This window comes from Athene noctua, chromosome 1 (assembly GCF_965140245.1).
Source record: "Athene noctua chromosome 1, bAthNoc1.hap1.1, whole genome shotgun sequence".
In the NCBI taxonomy this organism is placed as follows: domain Eukaryota; kingdom Metazoa; phylum Chordata; class Aves; order Strigiformes; family Strigidae; genus Athene; species Athene noctua.
This window is the reverse complement of record NC_134037.1, coordinates 112,909,555-112,931,624: the sequence shown is the minus strand read 5'-3', so window position 1 is coordinate 112,931,624 and position 22,070 is coordinate 112,909,555. Positions and strand designations below refer to the sequence as shown.

At 37.1% G+C, this 22,070-nt stretch overlaps 1 protein-coding gene across 27 annotated transcripts in view; it reads left to right on the top strand.

Annotated features, from left to right (window-relative positions):
- The window catches only part of NRXN1 (neurexin 1), a 740,630-nt gene that overhangs the window by 239,192 nt on the left and 479,368 nt on the right, over nt 1-22,070 (top strand). The window contains exon 1 of one of the 27 annotated variants that reach the window (XM_074897428.1): nt 6,350-6,463. The exons of the other annotated variants lie outside the window; for them this stretch is intronic. Within the exon in view, the coding sequence (XP_074753529.1) occupies nt 6,454-6,463 (10 nt within the window). The 5' untranslated portion in view covers nt 6,350-6,453. Of the gene's footprint in view, nt 1-6,349; nt 6,464-22,070 lie in introns of those variants that run through there. 27 annotated transcript variants of the gene reach the window in all.

Here is a 22,070-nt window from a genome sequence, read left to right as displayed (position 1 = left end):
GCTCTAATATCTAGAAACAAACCCTGCATTGACGTGCATATACTTAAAACATGACACAGGTGCCACAGGGTGACTAACTGCAGAATTCAGAAGTGTGATTAGGCATTTTGCTTAGGTGAGGTGGCATGTTTGTGTGACACTATATACTGTCAACACTGGACACTACTGCCATACAAATCTTAAAGATCTTGAAACTATGACCAAAAATACAAAGGATTTTATGAAGTATAGGCTAAAATGAACATCCTTTCATCTTTACACAACTTCAGTGAAGGGCTTATGACAATAGCCTCGTTTTCTTTTAAAATACAACCCTAAAAATTAGCGGAGTGCTCTAGGTGCTATCCTAATGTGAGGTGTAAATTTGCAAGGCCTGGATGTGATGTGCGTTGACTGATAGGATGTAGCATAGAAGTATGTGGTTATTTTACTTTTTTTAAAAGGACTCAAAGACAAGCATGCTAGTGTGGGATTTTGTTTTCTATGCCAGTTTCTTGTTTGTAATTGAAATTTCCTGAATTACTTTGCAGGCTTTGGAATCAGGGGCTGGGAATTTTGGAAAATGAATGAGAACTACAGCTAGTAGAAAGGCAGAGGAATAAAAGCATGTGTAGTGGAGGACTGAGTAAAGCTGTTCATGCTTCCTTTGCTAGTTAAAGGTCCAGTGTCTAACCAAATTCCAGCCTGTCTTCCTTTTACAGACTGAATTGCTCAGCTACTGCCATGAACAGAGTAGAATACCACAAGGTATCAGCTATGAGGAAAGGTTAAGAACTTAGTTCATTAAGATATCAATTATGCTGAATTTTACAACCCCTTGTGAAGGATGGCATCCCTAGCCCTATGAATGCCAATGAAAGTTTGGGGTTTGGCTCCAAGAAGTATGTGGGTAAAACACTGTTCAATAGTATTGTTTGAATTGGGTTATAGCTAATACAGAATTCTGCTAATACTCTAGTACACCTTACAAGATTGCTTTTGTGATGATACAATCGAGAAAAGAAAACTTCAACTCTGAGTTTTCTGTGAATATATGATACAAAATTTATTTCTTGCTGCCAGGATAATTCATTTATTTTTGAACAGTAGTTTCACTGAATGAAGTTTACTTTGCATTCTTCTCTGTTCTAGTAATTTTAGCTCACTGAAAAATATTAAGCTCATATCCATATAGTCTAACTTGAGCCTCTTTTTTTTTTTTTTTTTTTTCCCCTGAAATCATATATAGTTATGTGATGGCTTATAGTCCTCAAGTAATGGTGGCTAATTATATATGGAAGTGGTGTATTGGGATACACGCAACAGCTTTAAGGAAAGACTGTATTTTGACTGTATTTTCTCACACACCACCATAGCTGTTTGGGGTTATTTTTGCTAACTTGCTGCATTAAGTTGTCAGACTCAAAGGCAGGATGTCAATTGAGTTGCTTGATTTGAAGTATAATGAATACTTTGCTTAAGTTATCCTTTTCATGACAACAAAATAGTTAATTGAGAAAATTTAGTCTAACAAGGTTCCTACAGTAACGCATTTTCTGGTATCCTGTTATGTTTATGTAACTTGGAGTAAATGACCTTTACTTAATGAGCCTCTCTGTAAGGTGCACCTTACTGTAAAAATAATCAAGATGTATGCTTTTAACATTTATTTATAATGATCGACACTGAATTTGCTAGTTCTGTGTATTTAAAATAACCATAAAAGACTCTACAATACTTCTTAATGACTGTACCTTGTATATACTTGTAAAGGCCTTTGGTAGTAAGTCCTTAGTGACTTTTCAGTTACCATGGTAACTCTCTTTAGCTGTGGAATAAACATCTTTTTGGGATTTTTTTGCACTATCAAGGGAAAAAAAAGGTGTGTTTATGTTTTTGAGCAAGAATAATAAACACCCATATGTTTTTAAGGAAGTTATACCAGATGATACTGTATGTTCTAAAAAGAATATTTTTAAACACTTTGATTTTTTTTTAAAATTTTATTTAGGTATCTAAAAAAATTACTGAAATGGGGAGCAGCAACTGATATAATTAAAATATATTAAGAAAGTCTTCCCTGATTATAAGCTATATATAAATTTGTATCTATGTTTGTGTATATATATTAATGTATGTAAAAATGGGAATTACATTGCATTCATATAGTAAATTAAACTGTAAAGGTTCTGTAAACTGCAAAGATTATCCTTGTAGTGTGATCCAGTTCAGATCTTGAAGAATTTAAGCAAATAATAAAATAACCAGATTTGTATTAGAGCTGGGCTTTAATAAGCCTTTTAGTTTCATGGGAGGGATATGCTGCCTTTATTCTGGACAGATTGTTAAGAATAAGACTTGAATAGAGTAGAAATGTGTAAGAATCCTTTGAAAGGGGTCTTGCTCAGGGGAAATGTTAAAAGTAATACAGGAAACAAAATATTCTTATGAATACATTACTTAAAAATAATACCAAATTATACTTGAGCTATTCATGGGCTTTAACATCTTCTCAGGTTGAAAGCTTTTAGGCCAATTTATTTACACTGACTTCAGAAAATATTGATAAAATCATTATTTTGTGGTTTTGGTTTTTTTTTTCCTTTTCAGAACAAAGATTTGCATCTGGTAATTATGGAATTGTCTTTGTGATGGTTATCAAGGCAATGTGATAGTAAGCATTTCAAATGTATAATCAAAAATGACCACAGGACAAAAATCCCTGGCTTGCTTGGTAGTAATAAAGCCTGAAATTGGTGAAAGTCACATTACTCCCAAGTATAACACAGGTGCTTTTATGATACTTCAGTAGAAAATACTCTGATGTAGCAAACCAAGGAAAAGTAAGACTATATAAGCTACATCCAGCTCCACTGCTTAGAAGTGTTTTATGTAGTCAGCAAGGTTCAATTGTCTGACAAGTTCACTCCATCAAGGTTCTTCACTTTTTTCTCTTCTAAACTATCTAAAAACTGAGTTTGATTTTTTTCAACCCTGTTGCTAAAGGAAATTAAGGAAATTATTGTCTCAGTCTGGGGATAATTAAAAAAAAAATGGGCATTTTTGTAGATGAATTAAACAAAACTGGGGCTGGCAATTTAATGTGAGGGATAGCTGATCAGAAATGTTTGTACCGTCTCTCAGGAAAAAGGTCAAACCTCAGTTTCCAGTAACAGATACTTCTTGCAGTGCTGGTCCTTTAAAACATCAAGACTTGGGAAATTTCTTCTCTTTAATAATAAGACATCTTTATCCCAAATGCACCATTCTTAAGGTTGGATATTCTTGTTCCGATTCCTAATATCATGTGGAGAGTACCCAATCCTGTCCTGCAGTGGAAAATGGATTTTTTTCCAAAATATCATCCTGTAAGGCTGTATATCTGCCTAAGATAGGAAGTCCTGACAAGTATAATAAAGATCTTTGTCTAATGAATACCAATCTTGCTTCAGAAGTCTGTAATTTGGGGTGATAATATTTGGCCAAGACACAAGCTTTTGCTCCTGCAAGAAACTAAATTTTCAGAATTTTTCTGAGGAACTACTTGAGGAAAAAACTCCAAAATTGGGATTAGATTTTAAGAATATTTTATTTAGTGCATAGCCATTAGTTGCTCTGCCTAAATATTTGTAGACAAAATACTTAGATACAGCTAATGCCCACATCTCACTTCAGAGTAGATTGTATTCTCTTCTGGGATATAATAAATCCACTGGGCCCATAGCTTGAATTAACATAATAATTAAAGTTTCAGCACATTGTTGTAGGTCACGGTAAAAAAATGTTTAATCTTTCTGCATTCATCTGTGTACATTCAAGGAATTGTGAGGTCTACAGAGACTGAATTAAATTTAAGTGTATCAGAAATGAGCAGAGTGTTTTAAGAAAAATGTGAAAAAGATTTAGCTTTGTTGGGAGCTGTTCATAATTGGTTTTGTTCTAACAATAAAAGATTCAGCAGAATTGGGTCACTACTCAAGTTACAGCTCATTTAATGAGAGAAAGATGTAGGTGTATAGGAGCCAAAATACAGAATTATCCTGCAGCTACCCACTTAGGGATTTGGGGTTTGTTTGGTCCATAGTTCATTGTCTATGTCAGCTGCGACTATAGGGAAAAACATACAAACTGGTGGACTAGACTGAGTAGGCATGGGATCTAGTAGGTCAGGTGGAAGTTACTCTGCTGTAGGGAGGTGATACTTTACAAAACTATTAAGAGTGTTAAGAGAATGAAAACGTGCTTTTCCAAATATAAAACTTTAAAAATTGATGACATGAAGAGGATGATTTAATATCTTATGAGTCTTGAGTGAAGCCAAGGAATGTTCAAAACTGTCTTGTCCTAGCACTACTCACTTGTCAGGGAAAAACATCTAGATGTTGATTATTGCATCAATCAGAAATGGGTCAATATATAACTTCTCTTGAAACAACCTTGGAAAATTCAGGGTAAATTCCTGACTTTCAATAGAATCTTTAGCAGGCATTCTTCTTTCCTCTGAAACTGTTTTTGCTATTACAGGGGCAAATATATTTAGTCATTTAATGGGTCATTTACTGTGATAAGCGTCCTCTTGACAAAAAAAACCCCAACAGAATGACTGAAAGTTCTCCGTTGTTTGTATTACAGTATTCTGAGGAGCCAGTGCAGCTGTTGTTCAGCTGTGCTTGGGGGCTGCACAAACAGGCAGGAGTGCAAGATGAAGAAAGAAAATAAAAATGGAGATACTAAAGTTGCCTAAATCAGTCAGTCTGTGTTTTTTGTATGGCATAATGGAACAGTTGCTTATGGAGTCTGTGCTGGGGGAGTAAGGAAATAACTGAGAGGGACATAGCCAGGCAAAACGAGCTGCATGGGCTGTCCTTGGATACATGGAACAGTTGTAATTCTGTGGCCAGCAGATTGGTGAAACTGCCTGCTTTTGCTTATGAAACGGAAATAACTTCAGTGTGCATGTTGTCTCCGTAGTCCCAGACTAATGTGTAAACAAATAATCCTTGAATAATAAAATAATCGAATTATGGAGTTAAAGTGTGTTTTACCTCCAAAATTCAGTTTAGAAATCCAATGAAAATGAGCACAAGTAGAAGAGAATTAGGAAAGAGTGAATAGGTAGTCTGCAGATTTCTTGTTTAATGGTAAGCAGAATTTTAATGATGGACATAACTTTTATTGGAAACCCTTTACAACCATACCACTGTTTCATCTGAATACTGAATTCAACTGAATGTTGAATACCTCAACAATAGCACTGAGGGGTGGGATTCTAATATATTTTAAACACAGCTTCTTATTAGTACCAAAACTGAATGCTATAGGGATTGCAATCAAAACTTATCAAATCTGCAGGGAGTTGGAGCCTTGGGGAGAAAAATAGATAACAATTACAGAATGTTTTCTTGATTGACAGATGCAGTAATTCTCTTTCTTCCCTGGAAGTTCAGAAAGGTTTAAATAATTTTATGAACATAATAACTGACCTGACGCTTTGGTGATGAGTGCTAGTGGGTTTTGTGAAGAACTCTTCAATTTTAAATAATTTGAAGGTATCCAGAGTAGTCATCAAATGGCTTTAGAACTCTAATGACATGTACTCAGAATCAGATATTTTGTGTATGGTACAGAAAGGGCCTTACTCATTTTCTCAGGATGCTATAAAATGAAGAGAGACTTGAGAAAAGCAAAACTCAGCAATCCAAAGAAAGCACTGGGTTGTAGAAGGCTGAATTACTAGTTTATAGAACTCATGGTACAAACATGTTCTGAATGTATAGTGATCCTGTCACTCTGGCTACTGCACCATGGCATTTTCCTAATGTAGTAAATGTAAGACCTAATTGGCCTCTGGGGCTGGATGTCTAAACAGCTGAGCAGTAATTACAGGGGACCCATGAGGCATGGATGGAGGGCAAAAAAGTGGAGGCAGCTAATAAGAACATTTGTGTTCAAATTATGATTTGAAGCAAATTTTCATTTATTTTATACTATAGGGAAGAACAAAAATTTCTTATTTCTTCTGAAGGGAATGGAAGGGGTTTATTATACCTAGAGTTAGCATAGAATTTGTCCTGCACTGCAGTTTTTTGTTTTCAAATAGTCAATCCAGTTATGCTCCTTGCTCCTGACTCCTGTGTAGTTTTGTGTGGGACCAACAGTTGTGTTCAAGCTGTGCAGAAGGAACCAGCCTGCGGCTCCTGCTGTTGTCAACACAGGCTTCAGTCTTGCATTTGTTTCCTAATTGGTTAGGAGATGGAAATTCATAGAGAATAGATGCCACTTGCTGAAACATTTGATGCCAGGATGCAGACTCCCTTGCTTCTTCCCCTGCTTTCTCTGGCTAGTAGCTTAGTGGAGTAACAGCAGCAGTGGTGAATCCAATCTTCATGTCTTGGTATGTAGAGAAACTTTAGACCCTGCATGCAGATCAGATTATTGAAAAAGGAAGAGGGGCAAATCTGAAAGTTATGTACTATGTCTGTTGGTAAAGTATCTCACCTTCTCTTTTGATTATCCTTTGTAAGATATGTTAAATTATTTTTTCAGTTGTGTTTTTTTATGTAAGTGTTCTTTGGATGATTACTTCGTTGCTGCTTGGTTTTTTCATCATATCCATAGGGCATGAGACTGTAAATAATAACAAGCTCCTGTGCAGTAATAATAAATATTGAAGTATGTTGGGTAGTTATTTTAGACAAATTCTTTACATGAAATTACTTTTTAATATCTAATGCTTCTAACAGGAATTAATTTTTCTGACAGTGTCACTCTTTCTACCTATATTTTTTCTACCCTTTCCATCACGTGAGAAATGAGATCTTAATTTTATATTAGATGCATATAATGATCCAAATATGTCTAATTATCTGTAACACTGTAAGTCTCTTACCTTCTTAGGCATAATTGTTGCATAAACACCAGGATAAAGTATCAGTGGTGTAAATGTGCTGCCTTCAGTGGAATTTACCAGCAGATAACTTGGCCCAGACATGACAGCAAATCTTTCCTCTAAAATGTCAATACAGCACTAGAGTCCAATTATTTTTATACTCTGCTAATCTTCTTTCACTTTTTTACAGTATTACTGCAGGCTGCTTCTATAAAAACACTATTGGTAATCTCAGTAGGGAGGCCTCCTTATCAAGTAGTTTCAAAGATTTATGACCTGAAAAAATAAAGATCAGTAGGTAATACTGAATTAATGAAAAAAGCTAGTCAGTCTTCAAAAAACTAAATGCATAACATATATAATATTGATTATTTTGTCACTTGCAGAAGTTTTCTTGGATTTTCTCAGATTTGATAAGGAGACTTTTTGATAGTTAGAAATCTTTTATATTTTTACAACATGCCTAAAATGATCCTTTAAAGATAAACTTAGATGTACCTCTTTTATATATTCATAGCTGAAAATAAATCAGTGCGGATTGCTAAATACAATTTAAAGAATATGGTCAGGCAAGGAAATCTACTTATCACTTTTTTAAAGTCTCATTTAAAGAAAAATTAGTATCAAGAGTAGGTCTTGAATGCCTTATTTTGATATAGCTCACTGGTAGTATGTTAGAACATAATTAAACTCTGTTAGAGTACATCTTGTCAAGTCCTGGTACATATTGTAAAGAAGGAGGTGATTGAAAGAATTGTCTTGTGTTTAATATAGGAAAGCTTGCAGTTGTTACTTGAAACAACAATATATCCACCAAGCTTCTTTAAATTGTCTCTTCCTTTATGCATTTTATGGTGGTAAACTTTAGACAATCATGGAAAAAGGTGTGGGGGAAATAGGTTTAAGAGCTTTAATATTGCACTGATCTCTTACTATGTGTTTAAGAAGCTGTTTCAGGCTATAGAAGCAGGCTTGTTTCACAAAGTGGCTTTGCAGTGACAATGATTGAGCTCTGAAATGGATTAAGGGCATTTGTTTCAGTAACTCTTCCTTCCTAAAAGTCACTGTCAGGTAGCTGCTGCTGCTCCTTTATAACTTAATTATGTCGATAGCGATCTGCGTTCATTAGCAAAACAATTGCTTACATACTTTTATGTTTGCAATTGGGTAAATCCAGATTTTGAGACTGCCACATGTGAAATTACCATCTGTGTATCTGTGGTAGTTGCTTACACAAAACCCTGGTGTCGTATTCTCCAGACATAGACCCTTGCTTACATCTAGAGAGCTCTTTAGCAAATAACTCCTGTGCTCCAAAAAGATATGGCCTAAATTTTGATGGGGGGGGCGTGGGGTGGGGGATGGATTATGTAAAACAGTTGTATCCTGTCAAACTATTACAAAAATAATTGTACTTTGTTCTTTTGTCCTGGCAAGTGAGTGTTAATTTAAGAACAAACAATAATGCCAATACACTGACCGGTCCTTCAGCAAGCAGTTATATTAGAGTAACTCCTAAATCCAGTAAAAACAGTCCTAGCATGCCAGAAAGGGAAAAAAAAAAAAAAAATAGCCACGATACATTGACATATAATCGGTCAGCCTTCTGTAGATTTCATCAGGGTTTAGTACCTTTTTCCAAGATAAAAATTCAGTTAGCCTTTTATCCATATTCTTAATGTGTCCCCATTTCTGTTTTTGTTTTCACACCTGGCTGCTGTGCACAGAATGGAAATAGAGCTTTTTTGTTATTAAGGCCTATTCAGATCTTCAGATGTGATTGTGCATTTGCAGTGGCTGCTGATTAGCAAGAACACGGAGCAGCATATGACTTTGCCTACCTTTGCCTCTCAGCAGAATTTTCTGTGCTATAAGAATGGTCTCTGAGGGAGAAAATCTAAGATAAAGGGAAGAGGGGAGTGGAGGGCAGCACCGAAACAACAGGGAAAAAAAACCCAACTTAAGTAATGGGTCCAAAAGTTTCTAGGAAGGTATACTGCATCTTAAAGATTATGCAATAACAGCACTATCACAACCATCAAGGTTTTATGTATGTTGGGAAGCCATTTGAGTGTGTTCTATTGATTTTGGAATAATCATTTCATGATTATGTGCAAATGCTCTGAATCTGCCCTTGAATGTTTCTTACAAACTGTATGCAGGTGGTTGCAATTCTGTGTAAATACCCAGGGGTGTTTTCCTCTGTAAAATGCAGACTGTTCAGCTGTCTTTATGGCCATGGCATTAACAGGAGTCACTATCGTTATACAAATAGTTACTTAATAATGTTTTATTTGCCTCCAGTCTAAAATACACAAGTTCTGTGTCTTTTTTAATCTACATCTGTAGTTGATTCTTCTTTCCGGAGAAGAATGTTGTCTGTTCTTACCCCAAATCAAGATGGGACCGTGCCTCTTTGTTTTAAATGTGAGAGGAACTCTCTTTATTAGATGATAGTATCCTCAGTGGGCTGGATAATGTGGTAAAAAAAAATTGCTTTCATATTTAATTTACCATGTCTATAGGAAGACTAAGAGTTTTAAATAGCTTCTTCCAAACACATTTTGAGGACGAACACAGAGATCCAAGAGACTTCTTCCCAATGTTTATATGTAGACATTTCTTCAATGACGCAATTTTAGACACAGATTGAAAAAATGTGAGTTGTGTATAATGCCTTTTAGAAGGTGTTTGATTTGGTTTCCATTTTTCAAATCATTGCTGAGTTTCTTATTCCTGAGACAAATGCTAGATACTCCTGTAGTAACAATTTCAGACTAGTGCAAAATGTTTGGGGTGGTTTTTTGTTTGTTTTTTCTTCTTTTTTTTTTTTTTTAATGGCTCATTATGCATGTAATACCATTGAAGTGGCCTTCCCTCTGCGTCTCTGGAAAACTTATTGTTACACAGGGCTTCTTTTAACAGGAGTTAATTCGGACCAGAAAATTGCTTATTAATTGTATCCAAACCCCAGGACATGCTGCACTAATCCTGTAGTGCTGTGTGGTGCTGTAAAAGAGTTGTTCAGCTGATGTTTCAGAAGTTTGTTATTAGCATTGGAAACATTCTTTATCAGATCATTTAACTAGTTAACTTTCTCTACATGTTACAATAAATTCATGTAATGTGTTAGTTTGGAATTATTTTCTTCCATATTCTCTGATTTGAAATGTATGTTAAATATAATACCAACAAAGTCAAAGCAATCTTAAATACTTCCTCCTCTCGTAATCCACAGGTTTTTTTACAATAATGAAAAAAATGAATGCAAGTCTTCTGGAAAACCCTCAGCAAGGAGTAAGATGGTATTGCTTTGTCCAAGGAGCAGACCAGAAATTAGTTTTTTATCCAGGACACCGATTCTTTTCAAATTTTGCAAGAACTGCATTTGATTTTTGTGCAGCTCTCCCCTGTAAGATGCAGGCAGAAGAGAGCCAGCCTGGGATGGGGAGGAAGAACTTTACCTTTCCTGTGTCATCGCTTAAACCAGATTCCCTTTAAAACTTGCGTTTGCGGAATTTTTATAGTTACAGACGGAAAAATTGAAAACATTATTTCTACTATTGTCAATTTTTCTACCAACTCTGCTTTCTGTAAGCAATCTGTAAGCTATCAGAAGCCTCTGCTCTTCTGATCCTTTGAAAGCTGAAAATCTGTATTTTGCAGTTTAAGTACAAAGTCAGTGGGAGCCTTGAGGCCTGGAAAGGCCTTTGGTAAATTGTTCATCACAGTTTTTACCTTGGCAGAGTAACTGAAGCCTCTATTATTTGACAGTATAGTGGTGGCCTGGTTTCCCAACATCCGACCAAAGTCCCTCATTGAGTTTTAAGGCAACAGCAATGTTGAGTAAAACTAGTTGTTTCTTCTGTGGATGTAGAAGTGTTACATATATTTGGCATTTTGCAGTTTATTCTTAATTTAACAATAATGCCTCTGAAGTTGCGATGTCAACCTCTGGGGTTTTGAATAATTATATGAAAGACATCTCTATCGTATAAACTGCAGGACTTTCTAACCTACTTTTTAATGGTATGACTGCTCATAGGAAAAAGATCCACTTATTTTCACCTTCTATCAGTCTAGTATTTAACATACCCTAACATGGCATAATTCCTAAAACCTCATTTAACTCTCCCTCCCCAATTGCAAATTTGCTTTTACAGTGCATACTCTGTGTCATTAAATAAAAGGAACTGAAAATTAGTGAAGAAATTGTATGGTCTCAGCCATTCTAGAAATGAATTAAATTTGCTGTTTAGCAAAATGGAGTAAATTATATGTTATCTAGTGTTCCCTGTTTGTCATTCGAGTGGCAAATCTCATAATTTTATTCTAATCTGAGATGGTGAGGAGGGATCAAAGATTTACATTGTGTAAGTTCACTTGTAATTGGCAACTGATTTAATGATTGTGTGTAAAATAAAACAGGACCTAGAAAAGCTTTTCCAAATTTCTACTCTGCTTCTGCAATGTGGTATTATACATGACTTTGTATCATTTTAGCTGTTAAATTCAGGTGGAATTTTACTTTGCACTTCAGTTTACTTAAATGTATACTCGTTTTACCGGTATGTCGGATACAAGTAGTGCTTACTTTGCCTAGGATTTCAGGTGTAGTGTCTTTTTGAGATAAACTATGTACTGATAGTACATAGAGACTATGGTAGTCCAAATTAGTTGGTTGGAACAAACCAGTCTTACCGCCCTTGTCGTCTCTCTGAGTGCAGCATTTTCTCCTGGAGAAGAGCTTGAGATGGTTCACCAGCTCCCTGGATCTTTGGAATGAATAGACACTTGTACAGCATTTTTCTGTAAAAGGATCATATAAAATAATAAGAAGAAACCCTTGAGAAATGATTCCCAACTCCTTCAGAATAAGTTGCTCATGATCTTAAATAGTTTGTTCTCATGTTAGGCTAGCCATGATTATCTCATAATGGACTTATTCTCTAATAAAGGAGGAAGAAGGTAGTGTAATGTGACCGCTGAAATTGAAACTTATTTTAAAAAGCTTTCTGGAGCTGGTAGCTGCTAATCTTGTGATACTGCATCTTCATCTTTCTGTAACAATAGTGGCTCTTTTCAGACTGAAAGTTCCCATTCACAGTGTAGCTGTTTGCCTTTAACAGCCAGTGAGTGCAACTTTCCTTATTTGCTGATTTATGTGTAATAAAGACTTAATCTTGTTTCTTACTCAGAATTTGCTTAAATATTACAAGAATGGATTGTGCAATGCATTTCTGGGTATGCTGACAAATAAGATGCTCAAGAACGGCAATTTCAGCTCCTGCTAGAGAATCTATTCCAGCACGCTGTATCCTTTTGTGTACACCATATTGATAGGGAAGGGAGCCAGGGATTTGTATTTACATGATGGTGGGAAGAAAAGAAATAGCTTTTTATTTCTTCTGTGGATCTGGAATCATGAATCTCATTTTTTCCCCAAGTTGTTCCTTGGAATTTCTGTGAAGACTTGTTTGGAGGGCAAGGACAATAGCAGCTGAAAAGGAAGAAAAGAATGTGAGAAAGGGAAGAATGGGAGATTCTTCTAATAAAAAAAAAAAATAAAAATAACTGATCTTAAGTGAGATAACAGGAAACTATTGTTGCTATCAGTACTTCAATCCTAGCTGATAAAGCAGATAATCTGTGCTCCACTTGAATTAATAATTTATTAGATTTTATCATAATTCCATATTTTTTATTGGTTTCATACTTAAGTCTTAAATTTGTCTTCAAGTGCCTGCATATTTTTTTTTTTATATATGCAATCCAGTAATCCTATTTTATGTAATTGGGAAACAAATTAACGTCAAATTGAGGTAAAAAATTTGAGGAAATACTTTATAGCCTTACAGTTTTTAATTTTAAGTTCCAGTGAGTGTTCCATTAATGGAAGGGTATAGGCTGGCCTTCTAAAAGGTCAGTGTGAGGAGAAGCTGTGTGCAAGACTGTTGTGGTATGAGCTTAGAGGGAAACTGAGGTCCATGCAGCCACTTGCTCACTCCTTCCCTCTCAGGGATGGGAAGGAAAAATGAAACAAAAGGCTCAGAAATCGAGAAAAGGATAGGGAGGGATGACTCGCCCATTATGGTCACAGGGAAAATAGACTCGTTAGGGGAAGAATTTAATTTAAACACCATCACTTAATTTAACAATCAGATTAGGACAGTGAGAAATACAGCTATATCTTCCCTCCACCCCTCTCTTCTTCCCAGGCTCAACTTTTCTCCCTCCTCCTCCCAGTGGCGCAGGGGGTCAGGGGATGGGGGTTGTGGTCAGTTCATCATCCGTTGTCTCTGTTGCTCCTTCTTCCTCATGGGGAAGACTCCTCACATTCTTCCCCTGCTCCAGCATGGGGTCTCTCATGGGAGACAGTCTTCCACAAACTTCCTCCAGTGTGATTGTTTCCCATGGGCTGCAGCCTTTCATGAACCGCTCCACTGTGGGTCCCTCCCGCAGGTTGCAATCCTCACAGCAATGAATTGTTCCAGCATGGGCTTCCCACAGATTCCAGACCTTCTTTGGGCACAGCTACCTGCTCTGGCCTGGGGTCCTCCACGGGCTGCAGGTTGGCATCTGCTCCACTGGTAACCTCCATGGGTGCAAGGGCAGAGCCTGCCCTCTCACCACGGGCTGCAGGGGGGTCTCTGCTCCAGCGTACCTCCCCCCGCCTCCTCCTCCTTTCCTCCACTGACTTCGGTGTTTGCATAGGTGTCCTCCTCACAACCCCCACCACTCCTCCCAGATTCCCCTTCTTAAATACATTATCACAGAGGCGCAGCCACCATTGCCAGTTGGCTCAGCCTTGGCCAGAGGTGAGTCTGACTTGGAGCCTAGGGAGCTTCGAGAAGCTTCTCACAGGGACCACCACTCTAGCTCCCTCCCCTGTTACCAAAAATCCTGCCACAAACAGAAACCCAGCACAGTGATGTGTCCTGAGATCATTCTAGGTTCACTGGTACACACCTTATGCAGAGAGAATTCCCCTTGTATGTAATAGAAAGCCATTATTTTGCTCTTACTGCTAAGTTTCCAATTCCTGATGTTTAGTACAGAAGTAGCAGTTCAGGCTGTCTTGTTTTATTGTATCAGTCATCCTTTTTAATGGTTTTATCTACATACTGTTTCAGTGTAGTTTTCGCTAGGTTGCATTGCATTCTGAAAGACTTTATAAATATGAAGATGATGTAATGGATAAATGTTTGAATTTTAAATTGCCATGAAATGGAGCACAAAACAGTACATCTAGAAACATACTAGACTCTGGTTAGTCATAATTTATTTATTCAATCCATATTTAATGTTTTGAAGATTGTACAGAAGGAACCTGGCTCTCAGAAAAAAAGTATCCCCAGTATCATCTTATTTTCTCTTTTAAAATAATTCTTTTGCTAGGTAGAGAAATAAATAGACAGCATTTGTTTGTATAGTAATAGATTGGTTTGTCACATGACACAGGTCCTTGGAATTTAGTTAAAACTTTTGGTTTCTTATTCTGTAAAGAAACATTGCAGCTGTCAATAAATAGCTTTGACTTACTCTATCTGGACAATATTATTTCTCTAGTCTATGGTCCCATCACTGTTACTGCCTAATAAGACCAGAGCATTCAGTCGTATACATTTGATTTAAATCGGTCATGGGCACATGATGAAATCATTACAGAATCAGCCAGAACTATTTTATGATTTAATTACTGCCAGGAAGAAGGCTAGATATGCTGTAAAGCTTAATATAGTTCTTATGTAGGATTGTAAAATCAGCTAAGGCCTATGGAAATATTTATTCTGGACATTTGATCAGACCCTAAGGACTTAAATGAACCTCCAAAGAAGTGAATATTAAAATTGTTGTTGATTTCAGTGGGGAACAAGGCAAATTCTAAGTTAGAATATAAGAAAAACACTCTTTCTGCACTAGCGAGTGCTTTAATAAAATATGCTTTTTGTCCAAATCCTTTCTGTGACACAGATCATGTCTTTCTGTGTTATGCATATCCCATTATTCAGGATTTTATATATATGTGTATATATATATATATATATATAATAATCTACAGTATGCAAAATTCACGTTAAAATCTGCTATTGATGTTCATATTGTCTTGTGCTTTTCTATGCAGGTAATTACATTTTAGTCATTAAATGAAGTGAAACACTTCATACTGGCTAGAATAACTGCCATGCATTTTTAATGGTTTCTCTAAGTGTCATTAAGTGATAATTTGAAAAAATAAGCAAACAACCAGCAGTATGCACAATTGGTTATTAATAAAGCTTGTTCTTAATTCACTTTTAAAATCAATGAAAGTTCTGGTATGAAATGTAGCGATGGATTATAACTGCTTTTTTATATAAAACATTTGAATGTTTTATATACATTTTTATATCTGTCCATTGTAAATGTATACTTTCAAATCAAGAGTAGTATAGAGAGTTGATACAGGGATGGTTCCCAGTATTGTTTCATGGCTTTTCTGTCCTGTGTCTAATTGATTAAACATTTTGACTTGTATGTGATTCCTACTGTATGTCTGCTAAAAATTGTCTGGATTTAGTGATAGAGTTTTGTAATCTGATTTCCTATTCTTTGTTTTTCTGAATCTTTGCTAGCCTGCACTGAAATCATATGGTGGGGAGCTGTGACTGTTTTACCTTCTATCTTCCCATTTCATAGCTGGGTATGGCAAAGCAGCATTGCAGTTGCAGTGTCTAACCACTTTCCAAATGTCAATGCCATGTTGAGGATAAAGATGTCTGAGGTTGCATCCAAGTGATCATGAGAGGAGTTTCAGTTTTTCATGGGAAATGCATTACTCCAAAGACTGGAGAAATGTGGAGATAGCTTACTGCTACCTCCCCTTTCTTCAAATAATTTCTGTGTTATGTGCAGTTTGGCCAAACTAGAATATTGTCATATTAAATATTACTTGAATTTATGCCATGGATATCTCTTCAAAGTGTAAGGAAACAGTTTTGTTGAGATACCTCCTGTGAAAAGATACTGTACACTTAATCTCCCTTTAATCCTTTGAAAGAAGTAGCTTTCAGTTTTCATTCTTCTGTAATGCTAAGAACTGTATTTTCAGTTGTTAGATGCCTGTGGAAAAGTATTGTAGTTCTTAGCAGGCAGCACCTACTGGAAAATAAGATGACTATCTAGTTGAGTGTGCAGACTGTCTCAGTAGCTGCTCAGTCAAGACCTGTGACCTTTTGTCTGTCAGACACTTTTTTTTTTTTTTTTCCTAACAGTGAAACACATCGGAACAAAATTCAAAGTTCTTTTACCTATTGACACCAGAAGTGAATTTCCTAATATATTAAAATGCTGTTGAATCAATCAGTGTTTTCCACCTTAGCTTCCTAAAAGCCATTTACATCGGAAATATTAATTTAATGAGTCTTACTGGAAACACAGGAAATTTTGCTGTACCTCCAGCTGGATTTTGCCTGGAGGAGTTATTAGTAAAGTTTGATTTCTCTTCAGAAATGAGATTTTGAGATTACCAGAATCACAAGGCATGACATCTGAGCTCCTGGCTGTCCTTGTGCTCCTCTGTGAGCTAGCCTTCCAGCAGCCTTTTAGGGGCCCATAATTACTAAAACCTTAAATGGCAAAGGAAATGAATTAAATGTAGCCAATCCAGATCAGGAATTATGCTATTCAGTCAGGGTGTCCATAGTTGCACAACTGGACACTTGGAAGGTGATGTTGTCTTGAATCCCACAGAAGGGAGGGTTCATCTTCTGACTCTGCAGCCCATGAGTACTGTTGTTGGGTCAGAACCTCTTCCATGTATCTAAAGTATGGATGTGACCTACCTGATAAATATCAGCACTTGAATGTATTAATATCCTACCTTAATGGAGTCCTGGTACCAGTTTCCAACACAATGCCAATCAGGGTCTGTATCTTAGTATTGCAATGAATTCTGAAGACCTGAATATGTGAAACTCAATCCTACAATGCAAAAAAGAAAATAATGGACATTTTCGGTCTGGCAGATGAGTCAAAAAGTTAGTTTGGCAAGAAAGGTATGAAATTAAAGTTTTTTTCTACAGTGTTCAGGTTTTTAAATCAAAGTGTTTTTCTGATGTAAAATGATATGCTCAGTTTTAGCCCTTTTTTTCAGGTTAAAGTCAATTTTTAAACAAATGAATACTAGTTTGATGCAAACTGCATAATTTGCTTTAAAAAATTGAATGCTTCAGCATAACTTAAAAAAAAATCACTCAACTCTCAAAACTTTAGATTCAAACTTTCTGTACAGTTTTGTTGCTGAAATAAGTGATTAAATTAAACACCAGAGTCATGAATTCTTTCCAGAAATGCCCCAAATGAGGTCTCTTCCCCTCTGTCAAATGGGGGAAGCTTCATAGACAAGTAGATTTTGATCAGCTAACATGCCAGAGTAATGGCACGATAATGTGGAGGGAAGAACTACAGCTTATCTAGCACTTGTTTAGGTACCTTGCATGAAGATCATTAAACATATCAGTTAATGACAGTTCTTTGGTGACACCACCGAGTATCACAAACATTACTGGCTCTAAAAGGAATGGGAAGGAGTTCAGAAATTAAAAGTGAATGCTGAAGGGTGCATAGCATTGGTTAAAGAAGATGCTGCAGGAGATTTCCGAGTATGCCATTACTGATTTTCTGAAAGCGCCATCCAATGGGACCCATATGAAATAATCGTTTTCCAATCACAGTGATGATGACTTCATTTTTCCAATGAGAACTCAAGCTGGGTTTTTGTTTGTTGTTTAGTTTTGTGTTGGTTTTGTTGTTGGTGTGGGTTTGTTCGGGTTTTTTTTTCCTCCAGTGAAGAGCTGTGAGGTTGCTGATTTAGTCTTTTATTTTTCTCCCTCAAGGAAAATACAATTAAGTTGTGCTGGTTTTGGCTGGGGTAGAGTTAATTTTCTTCATAGCAGCTACTATGGGGCTATGTTTTGAATTTGTGCTGGAAACAGTGTTGATAATACAAGGATGTTTTAGTTACCTCTGAGCGGTGCTTACACAGTCGAGGCCTTTTCTGCTTCTCACCTCACCAGCGATCAGCCTGGGGGTGCACAAGAAGTGGGGAGGGGACACAGTCATGACACCTAACCACAACTGACCCCAGGGTTGTCCCACACCATATGGCATCATGTTCAGCATGTAAAGCTGGGGGAAGAAAAGGGAAGGGGGGGGCATTCGGAGTGATGGCATTTGTCTTCCTAAGTAGCAATTATGTGTGATGGCACCCTGCTTTGCTGGAGATGGCTGAATACCACCTGCCTGCTGGTGGGGGAAGTGGTGAATGAATTCCTTGGTTTGCTGTGCTTGCATGTGTGGGTTTTGCTTTACCTAGTAAACTGTCTTCATCTCCACCCATGAGTTTTCTGACTTTTATTCTTCTGATTCTTTCCCCATCCTACCATGGGAGCGGGGAGTGAGCAAGTGTCTGTGTGGGGCTTAGTTGCCGGCTGGAGTTAAACCACAACATAAGTCAAAAAGTTTCAGTCTTGAATACTTAGTTATGGAGTGACAGACACAGAAATATTAGCTTTTGTATTGAAAGTCTGTGGTCAGGTTTTGGGAGCTGGAGGGGGGGGTGTGTGCTGGAGGTGTGTGTGCTGGAGGTGCAGCTCCTGTGAGGAGAGGCTGGGGCACAGCTGAGCCCCTCAGCCACAAGTGGGGCACCTCTGAGAAAGCATGTGTAAGAAAAGGTAAAAGAGCAGTGAGGAGTGAGGAAAATGGTGTGAGAAACAGCCCTGTGAGCACCAAGGTGCGAGAAGGAGGAGCGGGGCAGGTGCTGCAGGCACCAGAGCAGAGGTTCCCCTTCAGCCTGAGGAGAGGAGACAATGGTGGTGTAGGTATCCACACTGCAGCCCATGGAGGACCATGTGCTGGAGGGGGTGGAGATATCCTGAAGGATCTGTGGCCTGTGGAGAGCCCACACAGGAGCAGGCTCATCCTGAAGGAGTGCAGCCATGGGAAGGACCCACACTGGACCAGGAGAAAAGCATGAGGAGGAAGAAGCTGCAGGGAAGAGCTGTTATGGGCTGGTCTCAGCTGCCATCCCCATGTGATGCTCAAGGCAAAGGAGAGGTAAAGGTGTTAGAAATGCACAAGTGATAGGAAGGAAGTTGAGCCTGGGGAAAAGGCAGGGGCAGGAAAGTGTTTCAAGTTTGGTTTCCCACCATCCCAAACTATTTTAATTGCAACAAACTAGTTTTCCCCAAGCTGACTCTGTTTTGCCTATGATGGTAATTGGTAAGATACTTGTCTGTATCTTGACCTATGAGCTTTTTAATCTCATTTTCTTCCCCTGTCCTGTTGAGGAAAAGTAAGAGATGGACTGGATGTGTGTCTGGCAGCTGGTCAGGGTCAATCCAACCCTAAATTTTTTTCAAGTCTATGTAAATTGTGGCTCTGTTACAGCTGGATGTTATAATTTTGCTTGAATGTATACTCCTGGTTGCTTCTTCAGGCCCTTCTGCAGGAATAATTTTTAAAAAAAGAGTGCCTGGCATGCATTTACGCTCCGATGCATTTTCATGTCTGTGTGAATGATATGGCTTTATAGAAGTAGTTTACCGTGCATAATATGTATACATAAATACTGTGCATGTTGATTTATTTATGTCCTTCAGTTTCTTCTGTTACAGTTGTTACCAGGTTGTTGCATTTAAGTTTTATCATCTGTCCATTGCCGTTATTCATGCTGTTTTAGTATGCTTTTGCAGTAAGCATCCATACAAAATAAATTTGCACTTGAACGTTTTATGTTTTTATTAAATATTCATTAAATGAGATGCATGATATTCATGCAGTCTGCTGCTTACTGCATTGAAACCCCAGAAAATGCATTGTTTATAAATTCTTTATGCAAGATGAGCCAAAGTATTCCTCATCTACCAAAACATGTCAGGGTCCAGGACATCTTTCTATCAGTGTAGTGTTGTTCTGCACGTGGGACTGATTTGGAATGTTTAACATCTGGAGAATGGGTACAGCAATGCCTGTGTGTTCTTAATTCAAGATGTAGTGTTTCTCAACCTTCTGTTCCTGACAAACTAGAAAGGGTTATAAGCAGGATAAATATGTGTTTCCTTGCTCAAGTTCAGCAAAGGGTAAAATTTGTCCTAAGTGTCAAATTTATGCTGGATGAAAGTGGTCTGGTGACAAAATACCAGTCTTACTTTTAACTGCCTTTCTCTCCATAGTAAGCATTAGTCAGAACACCTCTAAGAATGTAACTCTTCTCCAGAATGGAATTTCATGTTAAAAATAAAAATTTCAATACTCTAGTTCTCCTGAAACTAGAATGGTGAGACACCAGTTATGTTGGAGCTTTTCTCACCATGCAAATACTTGTACTCATAAACCTGACTCTTTATGAGTTCCTCCCCAGAAAAATGATTGGATTTGTTCATGGAGGTACCAGCTATCTAGATATTACAGCCCGACAGAAGCCTGGTTAGGATGTCACACATTATGATGATACCTAGATCCTCCTGCATATTAGTTTTGTATGATGAACAACCAATACAGGAAACAGTCTGTGTGCTGGGTGTGTTGAAGAGCTTGTTGTAATTCAGGAATATTGCTTAATCAGAAACTGGAGACTGGGGATTTTTGTTTGGTTTTGTTTGTGTTTTGTGAGAGGTGTTACCAACAGATAGCAGGGAAAAGCATCCTCAAGGGTGTACAGAGAGGTGATTTTTAATTTTCTTTTTAAAGCATTTATTTACAAAATAGGCTTAGGTTGTGAAATCCAGCTATGGATTTCCTGTTACAAACTCTTACTTCTTTCATTCGGGGCAAGACACTGCTGAAGCTGCTTAGGGCTGTATACAGAGCTTATTAGATAAACAGGTGCTTTGTGGTTTTTTTTCCGATAATACTCTAGTATGTTCTGGCTGCTGCCACAAAAAAAAAAAAAAAAGTCTGCATCAAATCTGTGAGATAGCACTTCAAAATAAATACAGACCAATAGTTTTTAATATTCTTACTACAAAGCAAAGCTAAACCAAAATGCAATTGCTGTCTGGAGTCCTATCTGAAGTTACTTGCAGTACTCTCTGAATTTACTATCTACTTGCAGTACTCTATCTAAAAAGAAGCATTACAACTATCTAGAATCATTGTTAATGTATAATCTACTGCAGGAGGTCGTAAGTACATGACATGGAACAACAAAAGACATATGCCCAGGGACTTTTTAAAAAAAAGTGTTCTCACACCTGCTTTTTGCATGCTCTGTCATTCACTGGTCTCTCTTAAATTCCTGCTGTTGTTATTTCCCTTATCTGTCTGTTTATACATATGTTTGTGTTTTGGTGCTGATGTTATCAGACTAACGTATGCAGCTGTGTTCTGGAGACTTGAGTTTATTCTCAAGAATGATTAAATTTGACCTCCTTGGGTTTTCATATCTTCATCCTTATACTGCACCAACATGTATAGGTTTCCATTGAAATTTTACTAGCAGTTATTAGATAAACAAATAAATCCTGACTTCATATAGCTCTAAACCCCATACACATTAGTGTAAGGTCAGCACATGTGTTTGTCTGTAGGATTTAAGGGGAAAACATAATCTCGGTATATGTTATAGTTGGTTTTCTGATGATAGTGAACACTTAGCTTCTGCTGTTTGTGCTTCTTAGTCACCTTCAGGATAGACTAATACAATAACCTGTATGGCACATACTGACAAGTAAAAGTACATCCCGGAAAAAAACCTGTTTACTGATGCATGTTAACTTGCTCTCCAGGATGGTGCCATCTGCAGGTTTGAATGAGGTAGATTCTTAAATGAGTGGTTTGCAGTTTTGGTTAGGCCAAAGCACTTCGAGATATCTAGGTTATTGATTCTTTTTGAGATGCCACGATTTTAATGAGAGTTTGGAATGAAAAGATCTGGGTTTTGACTGGAATAATGCTTTGGTTTGCACATTCACCTAAATGGTGTTTTTTCTAGCTCAGATTGCTTAAATAACATTAACATGATTGCTGATGCAGTATATTTTCTGAGTTTTATCATACCCATGAAAATTCTGTAAGAAAATAGTTTAAAATATGTTCACAGTGAATCTTAGTTATCTTTTTCCTTCATGGATTTTACGTATGTTAAATGAATTACTTTTTGATACATTGCTTACAGTAATACTGTTGAATTAGCTATGAAAACAATTCATACAAGTTGTTT